Source organism: Papilio machaon, chromosome 1, assembly GCF_912999745.1.
Source record: "Papilio machaon chromosome 1, ilPapMach1.1, whole genome shotgun sequence".
Classification (NCBI taxonomy): Eukaryota; Metazoa; Arthropoda; class Insecta; order Lepidoptera; family Papilionidae; genus Papilio; species Papilio machaon.
Window position 1 is genome coordinate 3,756,128 of NC_059986.1, and position 12,854 is coordinate 3,768,981.

A 12,854-nucleotide genomic window follows, 5' to 3' on the forward strand; every position below is an offset into this window, starting at 1 on the left:
TAAGAAATTAATTCCAGCATTAACTTCAAAATTTTATCCAAAATAAATTAAAAAAAAAACCATGAAATCAATTTGCGTTTTTTTTTTCTTCAGAAGTTTATTTCATTTATTATATAAATAATTCTAACGCTATATTAAGTAATTAAATAATTAAAACAAATTTCTTATAAAATATAATACTTTTTTCAGCTATTCGATTAGACGTTAAATTCTTAATTATGTTTAATTTAAATTATAATTCAATAAACGAAATACGAAATAGATAAGAAAAAACTCAAACTAAATTTTTGGAAGAGCACCAGAAAAAATATCAATTAATGTAAATTTTTTATATCTAATCAAAAAATGTATCGGAGGAATGTATATTAGGTCTTAAACATTGACCATAAGGTATTGGTCAAAAATACTAATCTAACGCATAAACTTTTGATGTTTTTAAGACTGAAATGTAATATCTAAGCATTCAAACTTTATAGCAGTCGCGATTGCGTTTATTTCAATGAATCCAAAGAAAATCGTTACATTTAAGAGACATGTAACCCTTTTCGTCGGATGCGTTTGAAGCGCTGTGTACTCTTTAGAACTAAGAAATGCGCAGACGATTCTGTAAATTGTATATTTTAATTATTTTAATCAACCAATAGCAGTCCTAAAAGTTTTATGTTCTATGCTGCTTAATAATAAAAAAGTTTCTTTAGCCATAATCTCCACTTGTCTTCGTTCGTCGGTTACATTATTTGTTACCGAGACGAAACATAATCGAGTTTATCGTAAACAAGCTGCTATTTTTTCACACTGCTGACTTTAAATCTGAAATGAAAATTCTTTACTGTGTTAGGCATGTCAGTTAAGGCGTAAGTTAAATTGTCTATGTAACGGTCTATCTATGTCAATAATACGGACATCGATCTGACTAAGAATTTCAAAGATGTCAATTGTACGGACGTTGTTTTGACAAAGAACGTCAAAAGTTTCAGTAGAATGTTTATAGACCGACAAAATGATCTGACCCGGTGGGTTAAGTTAAACTAAATTATAATAGCTACCTAGCGCACCCTGTTAATGTCACAAAAAGTGTAACAAAATCCTTGTTGTACGGTAGCTGTCATGTTTTTTTTTACATGACATTTTCTAATCCTATGTAGATTTTATTATAAAGTTTGTTGCACTCTAGTTAGAGGAGGATAAGAATACATGTATGGTTGTGTACCTGGTGTCACGTGGTGGAGGTGAGGGAGGTGAGGGAGGAGAGCGAGGAGATGGCGGGCATGGCGGGCAGCCAGGCGGCGAGGCCGGAGGTGCGCGGGGGCAGGGCGGCGCGCAGTGAGGCCTCCTCGTGCGCCGACAGCCGCAGCAGCGCCGCCAGCGCCCGCGTCAGCTGACGCGCCTCGCGCTCGCGACCCGTCACGAAACGCAACACCACGTGCTTCAAGTAACTGTATCACACAAACATTAATATTTAATTACATGATTAATCGATTAATTACATGATTCATAAATTAATTATATGATTCATCGATTAATTACATGATTCATCAATTAATTACATGATTAATCGATTAAATACATGACTAATAAATTAATTACACGATTAATTAATTAAATGAGAATCTTTGCTTATAGTTGTAGTGAAGATGTAAATACAAGGGAGAAGATCCGTGTCCGTGTACTTGCCGTCTGCTGATGTCCTGCTCCTCTGCGGAGGTGAGGTCAGACTTGCTGCTCTGCAATTCGCGCTGCAAAGTTTTCTTCATGTCCAATATCCGATTCTCTAATGTTTTTATTTTCTAAAATCATTTCAATTAAATTAAAATTTATTCGCTAATCAACACTTTTAGTTTTTAATTTAAAAGTCATACCTTATTTTTATCAATGATTTCAGTTTCTAAATTGTGTACTATTTTCTTAAACTCGCTTTCACTTGTCATCAAGCTCATAATTTTTTTCTTTAAATCCTCAATTTCTTCTTCTTTCTTTTCTTCGTTCTGCTTTATTATCATACAAGTCGCCTGATTCTGAAAAATTAAATGTAAAGTTTTTCAATAATTTATCTAGTATTTTTTTTCTACTCATACAAAATCTGATAAATTTTCGATTGTTTCTAAAAATAAAGCACAAGCATGCTTCTTTACATGTAGTAAATCAAGATGCAGAGATTTCTCAACTATCCCAAAAGCGCGTATTTGTATGTTGGCTCAAATATACCTCTTTATGGTCTGCGATGACTTCTTCGAGCTCGGCGATCTTCGTGCGCTGCTCCGCGAGCTCGTCCTCCAGGTAGCGCACCTCGCACTGGCTCATCTCCACTGACTGAGACATAGTCGCGTTACGCAACAATGCTTCGTCCTTCTCACGCCTCTCTCTGTAAACATCGTAAGATATGAAAATATCTGAAAGAAAGTGTAGTGACGTCACATCAACCTAAAACGGTATACTTTAGTTCAATATTGTTTCCAACCACATCGCCCCTCTCTTTCAACTCTGTCCCTCTCTTTTTTCCCCTTAAAACTCGAAATAAAATTCCTAAAAATTTTCTTACCACATTTAAACTTCGCCAAGTTGCCCAATAAATCATAGATTAATAATCTTATATCTATATATATATATAAAAGAAAGTTGTGTTAGTTACACCATTTATAACTCAAGAACGGCTGAATCGATTTGACTGAAAATTGGTGGGCAGGTAGCTTAGAACCAGGAAAAGGACATAGGATAATTTTTACCCCGTTTTCTACTTTTTTTTTATTCCGCGCGGACGGAGTCGCGGGTAATAGCTAGTATTATATATATATATATATATATATATATATATATATATATATATATATATATATATAGAAGAAAGTCGTGTAAGTTACACTATTTATAACTCAAGATCGGTCGAACTGATTTAGCTGAAAATTGATGGGTAGCTTAGAACTAGGAGATGGAGATAGGAACTTTTTTATCTTGTGCATTTTTTTTTATTCCGCGCGAACGGAGTCGCTGGTATAAGCTAGTAATATAATAAAATAATACTTGTCATATTTCTTTTGCATGTCGACGTAGTCTTGCTGCATCTCAGTGACGACGGTATGGAGGCGCGTGATCTCAGTCCTGTGCTGTTCTTCGCGCCGGCTGGACGCCTCTGCGCTGTCCTTTAGCTGGTTTACTCTCTCCCTCTCCTCCTCCAGCTCCTCCATTAGCTTCTTGTTTTCGTTCGTCAACATCTCCAACCGCCGATCCAACTCCATCGTCTTCTCCTGTAAAGTAAACCTCAGTGTTCCTACTTTCAGCATAAAGCGGTGTATCGGTGCTTAATAAACATGTGTGTGTAAACAATACATACAATACATACAAGACATATAATACCTAATTTAACAAACCTATTAAAAAAATAAACATAATTTTTTGAAAATGTCAATTATCAAAAACAACCCAGTATTATCTAAAAAAACACTTTGAAAATTCCCTCGTCCTGTATTCCCAAACCTTGGTTCAAACACCTAAACTTATTCCATCACCGCTCTAAAAATCAATTAAAAATAAAAAAGCAAACAAGCTTTAAACTGATGTAAACACTCACTTTTGTACTGTGAAATAAAATAATTTAATACACACAAATATATACAGATTTTATTAATTTAGATGACATATTAGTTGCAAAAAAAGTGTTATAAAGTGAAAGTACTGGCAATGTGCAAGGTGAAAGGAAAAATGAAAAAAAAAATTACAAAATAAAATTTATTGTTACTTGAAATACAAAACGTAATCAATTTAAAAGCAAATCAATCAATACAAGAAAACTATTGCATATTTACCTTATATCACACAATATAAATTCTTTCATTGAATCGTAGTTTAAAAAGATTAAAAACAAAACAATGTCATGTGACGATAAGTTATATTTGCGCCATAGATTAAATAGCGATAAGGCCAAGTCTCGCGAAATTCCGTGTTATGCATAAAAATCTGTGCAAAGCCATAAGCTTTAGTGCCACCACTCAAAAACAAAACAACTTTCAAATGCTTTGAGCAAATACTTTTTTTCTTTGTAAATACTTTAAAATATATCACTATTAGAAAACACGTTTAAAATTTTATTGAAGGACAAAAAAAATTAAAAAGTATCGATAAATTCTATAATTTTTATAAAACAACTCTTTGACACATCAAATAGTTTACGATCACTAGCAACAGTTGGTATGTTTTCAAAATGTATCTACAAAATAAAAGATTCCGCCTTTTGAAATTAAAAAAAAAAAACATATATAATATGTAATGTTTTTCTACACAAATTATTTATCTTATAATTAAAAAACTTTCAACAGTGATCGTAAACTTTTTTTTAATGTGATTATATACCATATAATTTTTAAAGTTAAACGTTAACTAATATAATATAAAATAATAGGACCATTTAAAATAATAAATTTATATACTATAACATAATAATTTAATTTAATTTTGTGTTCTAAAGTAATATTTAAGATAAAACACATTTCTCTTTAACTTGTACGAATTAAAATGTTAATAAAGCTCTTTTATATTAAGTACAACATCTAATCTAATTTTATATAAAAAAAACAAAGGAATGTACATCTTTGAATAAACATATAGTGTCATTGTTCTATATGGATAAATTTATTTACAATAAAAGATATATAAGTATTTTTATTTCACAATAACCTATGTTAGGGTGTTATATGTTATGAGCTAAATGTTTTTAAACTATACTATTTTACATTATAGAGAAATGACATAATGTAATAGTCATACAATTCTCCAATAACATTGATATACCTACCTAGTAGTAAAAAAAAATCTTACTAATATTATAAATGCGAATGTTTGGACGGATGGATGTTTGTTTAAAGGTATCTCCGGAGCGACTCAACAGATTTTGATGAAATTTGTTATTGATGTAGAGCATAGTCTGGAAGAACACATGGGTTATTTGCTATGCGCGGACGGTGTCGCGGGCGACAGCTAGTATAAGACATATTTGGATAAAACATTACTCAAGAGTATGCCACTATCGGAGGAAACATTAACACTTAATGATCTTACTAGAATGTTTAATTTTTCTCGTTAATCTTCCTGCATTCATAAATGATTTAACAATGCCACTATATGTTTAAGAAAAAACTAATAAAATGGACGTCACATTATCTACAGGACTACATTCAAATTAAGAGAAAAGGCGGAGCTAGTATTGAAAATTTCATGTAACATATACCTAGAAATATGAGCAAAACATATTTATAATTTAAAAAATGAATTTATTTTAGGAACTCCTTCTAGCTATAAGCTACCATGTTCTCTTTATGTCGAAACTGATTACTCAATATAATGATAGCTTTTCATCTCCCTGATATAACACTACTGTCACATATATATAAAAAAAACTAATAATTGTTTATCAATTGCATTAATTATTTACAATAAACTATAATAAATTTTAAAACATAACGATTCATGAGCGATAATAAAATTAAATCGAATAACTTTGATGGACAACTAGCTACGGCATTTCGAAGCTACAACAACTCCAAAGTCTAGACCTAGTTCTATGGGTCTAAGCTAGGCAGTCTAAATGCTGTAGAGGCTGGGACTCACGTCCGAGCGGTCGGCGGCGGCTCGCAGACTCTTCATCTCCATCGCCAGAGAATGCACCTCCCCGTTCAGTCGCGTCACCTAATTGTACGCAAATGTCAATCTAAGCATATCTTCACACTAATGTTATAACATTTTAAAGCGAGTTAATAACCACCCAACGAATCCCGAGTCGACACTTTAGAGACGATCTTAATAGACATCTCTCCAAGTCACAAAAACCTAGCTTATAAATATTTTAGGAATTGTTGTTTTAAATTAAGAGATAAACGTGTGTAAATCAGCTCTGAACCGTTTTAAAAGTTCAGGTCACATACACTTGAACCGTTGAGCTGCGGCTGAACAACTAAATTGGCAGCTCAAGGCTCATCGCGACGTAACTGTGACTCGCAGTTCGCAGCTCGAAACGCATATCATAACTCTATGGTACTAAATGAGCTGAGCTGCGAGTCGGCTCACTGATATGCTTCACACATGTGATCCGTGAGCTGAACTGCAATTTTAATTGAATTACCCATAACTACGACTTTATATCAAAGTGGATATGCTTATTACTAATAACATTTTTTATGACGATACCCTAAACCTATAAAACATTCTTAAAATTAAAATATACCATAAAAATACTACCTTAGCTTCACTATTTGCCAAGCTCTGTTTAGTTTTGTCTAGTTCGGCGGCCATTTTGTTAAGTTTGTCCTGTATCTCTTTCTTCTCAGTCTCAACCCTGCGTCTCTCCGCCCCCTCCTCCCCCGCTTGCCGAGACAAGCGCGCCACCTAGCGGCACAACTCACGTCACAATATACACATTTACCACCAATAAATGTCACCCTCCTAACTTCGCGACAATTACTCATCTTATAATTGTACACACGCAATTATTCCGCTTTTTCTGATTTAATATCTTATTACCGTTTTTGTGCTTTATACTGGCTAAAATCAGCCTTATCACTTTGAAGCACTAATTTTTAATTTCCTAAGAAATAACCGCATTTTTATCTAAACGGAATCAATTTTACCATAGTAATGATAAACGAGGAAACAACTTTCTCTAATAAGGATATTATTAACAAATTTACACAAACATTCAATAGAATTATTTACATGTTAATTGTTAGTATTAAATTACATGTTAAATAAAATGTAATTTTCATGCAAACATGCACTTTTATACTGCACTGTACTTCACCACAATAAACTCTTACCATTCTGATCACACATACACATAAGTGAACAGGTGTAAAAAATAAAAATATAACCAAATTGAAAATCAAATATAAAAGATTCATAATAACTAAGAAATTTTGAAATTTATTTTATTCACATAGCACTCAATACGACGCACAATTTAATATGAACGATCTATTATTCAGTATTATTAAGAAAAGATTGTATATAATAATAAATTGTTTTTTATAATCAATTATTATTTTATTTAACAATATTTACTAAGTGGAATATGCGTCATAATGTTCATTCAAAACATAATACTCAGTTACCAACATAATACTCATTCAAAAGTTTACTAATTTGCTATGAATATTTATATCAGTGGTCATATAAAAATATAAAGGTTTTTTGTATATATTTTTTATTTAGACAAAATTACTAATTTGACATCACAGACATGTTGATCAAATTTTTTTTAAAGACAGAATTCTCTACTATCTGTAAGTAACCTAAGATTATTTAAACTTCGTGGTATATTTATGATAGATAATAAATATAAAAATGGCGGCACCTGTGTCTCCAGCGATGCGATCTGTCCACTCCAGGAGGTCTTGACGTCGGCGAGCGCCATCTTGGCCTCCTGCAGCTGACGGGAGAGAACGGCGCGCTCGCGGCACACGCGGTCAAACTCCGCGCATCCGCTTACCAATAACTCTCGCTTGTCTACCGACAATGAAAAACTAGATAAAATATAATCCCCAAGTCTTCTGTTAATTAGTAACCTAGAGTTAGAAAACGATCTCACCTCAGATCAAAGATGGTACGCGTCTAGTTTAATAGAATCGTGTCATAATTGCTTCCGTAGAAAATTGTCTCCAACCCTGGAAAGGTGATTATAAAAAGTAGTAGGGTAATAAAAAATGACAACTCACCATCATCGTGCATGTGATGGTGAGGGTTGTCCGGCGGCAGTGCGGCGCGCACCACCTCCAGCTGGTCGGCGAGGTCGCGGGCGCGCGCGTCCGCCTCGCCCAGCGCACTCGTCAGCTCCGCGCGCTCGCGAGACCACTGACGCCGGGACTGCTCGATTTCCTCCTACACAAATGGTACTAATCCATCAGCTATGTGTACTCATGCAGTCAATATAAGCCATAGTTTCCTTGAATCTCACCGTAAGTGTATCAAGTCTGTCTTGTGCGGTCTCGACAGCTGCCAGCCGCGTCTTGAGATCGTTGAGCTGCCGGAGTGCTACATCTCGCTCGCTGCTCGCCCGAGCCGCCTCCGACTGCGCGATGCGGGCCACGGCCTGTGCGGCGGCCGCCTCTTCTCCTTTAATATTTACACAAAATAATTGATATTATTAAATACTTTTTCAGATATTAAATTGCTTCGATACATTCTTTATATAATGAAAAGGTAATGTTTTCAGAAATTAAACTAACTAGTTATTTACCGTTCTTAAAAATTTAGATATGTCTTTGTACGATTTTAAGAGTGGAAACTTTTTTACCTTGCACAGCGGCCAATGACTGCTGCAACTCATCGACCTTCTGCTCCCAGTAGGCGTCCCTCTCCCGCAACTTGGCTTCAAGCTGAGCCGCATACTGCTGCTGCAGGCCAGTGTCGTCTATTTCACATCCTGTGCGCTCTGTCAGGTATGTTTGTAGTTGAGGGGATATTGACTGCAATAAACAAAAAATATTAATCTATTTTGTACTATTAACGAAGATTTGTTTGTTTGTTGAACAACTTAAAGACCGCTGAACCTATATTAGAATTTGCACCAAGCAAACGTCTTTGGTCTAAGTTGACGTTGTATAATTTATTATGAAAACCTATCTATCATAAAACTTTTTATATATTACAAAGTGGCAAATAAGCAAGCCGCCACCAGAATTCGCCGATAAAGAAGCGATCGCTGCTCATAGACATCCACAAATGCAAATGCATTACCTACCTTTAATAAATTGAGGAAGGAACGCACAGAAAGAGACTATCTCCCCTTCCCATGTGACCCATCCTCCATCAAATCCCCATTCCCTTCCCATCATTTACTTATATCATCATTTTGTTACTTAATTGCATATATTATGTGCTACTTCCATTTATCAAAGATTGCTTCATAGTCCCTTTACAAATTCATGTCATTTTACTTTAAAATTAAGACACTTTTTTATGTAAACTGTAAAAAATGTAACATAAACATATATGTGGCAGCAGTAACTGTAAAATACTGCTAAGTCTCAGCAATATGAACTCTTTTAAAGATTTGTTCATTTGTTGATGTAACAAAGTTAAGAAAAAACAAGGTCATTATCTAAATTCTTGTAACCATTCACGCTTCATTTATTTTAAAGCAATACATTGTATGTCGTCTAGACTTGCTGGTAGAATTAAAGTGAAGAAATATGAATTAATTTTAAAATGAATAAACCACATTGTCTAGGACATTAGGATGTGAGTTAAAATATTATCTACAATGCTCACAAACAGGATGAATCCAGATTTTATTTCCACATTAAAGGATGTGGCAAATTTTAAATAAATAAAGTACAAATTCAATCTTAAAGTTCACAAGTATGTTACAATAATTCCTGAGCAATTTTTAATGTTCCAAATTCTACAATACAGTAGACCTGCGGTAATCTGACAAATTTTTGTGACCTCTGCATGACCAAAAACTGAATATATTGGTAAGCAGATAAAGTTTGAAATAAAAATCAATTAAAGACCTCATTTTCGAACAAGAGTAGCAGGCTGTGTTGTGTTGTATTTTGTAAGATTGGTAAAGTTTTGGAGTTAAAATTGCACTTACATCAGAAGTAGTATCTCCATGGCCTCCTGAATTACTTGGACTTGTTGTAGACTGAAAACCGAGATATATATGAACACTTCCATATGTCAATTACTTGGTTAATAAAAATGGTATCTGAAGGTTAAGGAGCACTCATAAACTCCTCGCTACAAGGCACTGCCCAGCTTTATGAGCAGGATAAAGATAAACAGTGGTGTTGCGGGTGTAGGTGCAAGCGATAATGACATAATACTATTATGAGTGAGCGTTAATCTTAATAGTCAAATAAAGTTTTTAAAAAAATGAGTAAAAACACAAGTTTATCATTTTAAACCTTGCGACTATGACTATGATGAATATTCACATTCAATCCAATAAATCTTACTGTAGTTTTTGTTATTTAGATAGTGAAATTGTTATAATAATTATGCTTTTTTAATTTGTTTCATTATGTGGTTGTTTATCAGGGGATAGAAACATTCAGGGAAAACAATGTTAATATTTTAACATTAAATAACAAATCTAATTTTTAAATACTACACTTGTAGTGGTACCTAAGTAGGTATATACTAAAATTAATAAATGTATACCACTGTACATAGTTTACTTTATTGCTGTTTACAGATCAGTTTTAGCAACAAATATTTTTAAAAACAGCATTTAAAGTAAAGAGTATACTGTTACTGTATCAATGCTTAACAGATGAATGAGGTCAAAACTTACCGAATCATCTCGAAGGGTGATCCTTCCTAAGAATGCACCAGTACGCCAACTGCTTGTTAATTTACTAATATCACTACCAGTTTCCTCCTTTATTTTACTTTTCAAACTGGCGAACATTGTGGATCGTGGGGAACATTCTAAAAAAAGACAATAACAAATTGGAAACTATTTGTTAATTACATAGATAAAGTGTTGATAACTGCAAGCTAGCTAATAGCAAGTTAATAGCTACCGATGACAAAAAAATGTAGGCGATAAATTCTTAGAAAACAATTTTTTTTCTTACATAATATGGTATAAAAACAACTTACACATGTTAATAAAAACGTGATAACCAGAAAAACAAATTTCTAGCAAAAGGGAAAATTATATCACTGAATATTAGATTACCCACTCGCCATTGTTGATTTGACATGACATTGACATATTTAGTTTGCCGTAGTCGTGACTGTTGCCACCTCCGGCACTTCAAAATATGCTAAAAGATCTGTTAAAATTTGCCAAAATATACTGGTTTTAAAAAAAGGTGCTAAAATAAAATGTTAAATAGGTAAATGTCAATTTTTAATCAAAATTATTACAAAATATACAGATACAGACTGGATTCACGTAGACTACCCGGGTTAGTCCATCCGCGTAGTCCAAAAATGTATATATATATATATATATATATATATATATATATATATATATATAGGTGTCTGAGTAAGAATTTGAATTTGACAGCTGTCACCTCTGTTTATTCCGATATTAAAAACTAGCTTTTACCCGCGACTCCGTCCGCGCGGAATAAAAAATAGAAAACGGGGTAAAAATTATCCTATGTCCGTTTCCTGGTTCTAAGCTACCTGCCCACCAATTTTCAGTCAAATAGATTCAGCCGTTCTTGAGTTATAAATAGTGTAACTAACACGACTTTCTTTTATATATATATAGATAAGAGAAGATGGAGCGCTTTTCGAACGAACAACGCGTTATAATTGTGAAAACTCATTACAAAAATGGGGAAAGTTACACTGAAACCGCTCGCAAACTTCGCCAAATTTTCAGCCGAGAGAGTGCACCTAATGAGTCAACCATTCGAGAAGTGGTCAAAAAATTTGAAGATACTGGGTCAATTATGGAAAATTAGAATCCTTTGCGTCAACGTACCGGTTGGTCTCTTTAAAACATTAATGCTGTAAACGAGAGAGAAACCTGAAAACATCAATTCGACATCGTTCTCAACAACTTCAAATTTCACGAAACACTACGCAGTGAATTTGACTAAAGACCTTCATGCGTACAAGATTCAGTTAACAGGAGCTCCAACCAGTAGACCGCGCAGACGCAATTCATTCAATAATGGAGCAAAGTGACGTCGATGCCATTTTTTCGAAAAAAATCATTTTCACCGATGAAGCGCATTTCCACATGAGTGGCTTCGTGAATGCACCCACAATGAGTAACCGTCTGGTGCGGATTTTGATCAGGTGGTGTGATTGGACCTTTTTAGAGAATGACATATATACTTACAAACTTATATACCTAGGAAAGTATAATATTAAAAAAAACTTAATAGGGGGTATGAAAAATAGATGTTGGCCGATACTCAGACCTACTGAATATGCTCACAAAGTTTCAAGAGAATCGGTCAAGCCGTTTCGGAGGAGTACGGGAACGAAAACTGTGACACGAGAATTTTATATATTAGATTGACTCTTTGGTTCCATCTCTCGCTCAATTAAATAAAATAGTGTAATAAAAATAAAATCCATTTTCTCAAGTTCATCACATATAACCCACCTCCTCAATTTAGCTCTATTTAGACTAACGAAAATAGCTTGGAGAAGTATAATCTGGAATAGAAGAATACTAACAGTGGATATCAACCAAATTAATGGATAATTTGGAAGAAAAAAGCAAACATAACATTATATCTGGCTTCAATAATACATCCTTCTAACCACTCAGAAGTTTAAAAAAAAACCTGATTGACAAGACCAAGTTGAAGAAGCCGAAATTGTTGACCAGGCAGTGTTAATTTTTTTAAAGGAAATGCAAGGGGTAATTTTCTATCAAAACTTTCAAAATATATTTGTATCCATATTACAGTTCCAAGTCATTGAAACTGTGTCCGACCATGGTCAACCGCTGAGTGGTCACTATACAAAGGACAGGTGCAGTGTTGCATTCTGTGTTTTTTTTTTAAATGTAATGTAGCTAATGGCCAGTTTCTATTATTTTCCAGGTTAGAATGTGGGAGGTAGGTAAGGACGATTGATGTTGCGAAGTAATAGTAGTAAAAAACAATATATTATTTTAAAATATAAACTTTTCTAATCGCTGCTTTCTTATATTTCCTTGTTGGTAATTTTTTCATATGGTTTACCATGTAGTGGGTCCAAAAATCAGACAGAATTTGAGACAACCATTGGTACAAAAATTCTGCTCTACTGTTTGCTGAAACGCCGAAAGTTCTGTACATAAATAGACTAAAACTAAATCAGCTCAGTAAACGAGCATTTAAGGTTATTTTTTAGAGTTTAAAGACCTTAAAAATTATACTTAATTTCTTTCAAATATCTGGTCT

The 12,854-nt window shown here is 33.7% G+C and overlaps 1 protein-coding gene across 1 annotated transcript; it reads right to left on the reverse strand.

Moving 5' to 3' along the window:
• Positions 1-1,216: 1,216 nt before the first annotated feature.
• Positions 1,217-10,742, reverse strand: LOC106714289 (golgin subfamily A member 1). Its single transcript, XM_045679942.1, has 14 exons — positions 10,677-10,742; positions 10,283-10,419; positions 9,581-9,631; positions 8,276-8,447; positions 7,937-8,094; positions 7,698-7,860; positions 7,337-7,488; positions 6,226-6,372; positions 5,599-5,676; positions 3,019-3,242; positions 2,206-2,362; positions 1,860-2,015; positions 1,675-1,787; positions 1,217-1,436 (listed from the first exon to the last, which is right to left on the reverse strand). The coding sequence occupies exons 1-14, from the start codon at positions 10,681-10,683 to the stop codon at positions 1,217-1,219; spliced, it is 1,935 nt and encodes a 644-aa protein (XP_045535898.1). The 5' UTR covers positions 10,684-10,742.
• Positions 10,743-12,854: the final 2,112 nt, after the last annotated feature.

Bases quoted from the DNA above. Each gene is read 5' to 3' on its own strand.
- LOC106714289 (XM_045679942.1), bottom strand. The intron at 3,243-5,598 runs GTGAGTCCCAGC...TTTACTTTACAG, and splicing joins CCGCCGCCGACCGCTCGGAC to GAGAAGACGATGGAGTTGGA. The intron at 2,363-3,018 runs GTATTATTTTAT...CGATGTTTACAG, and splicing joins ATGCAAAAGAAATATGACAA to AGAGAGGCGTGAGAAGGACG.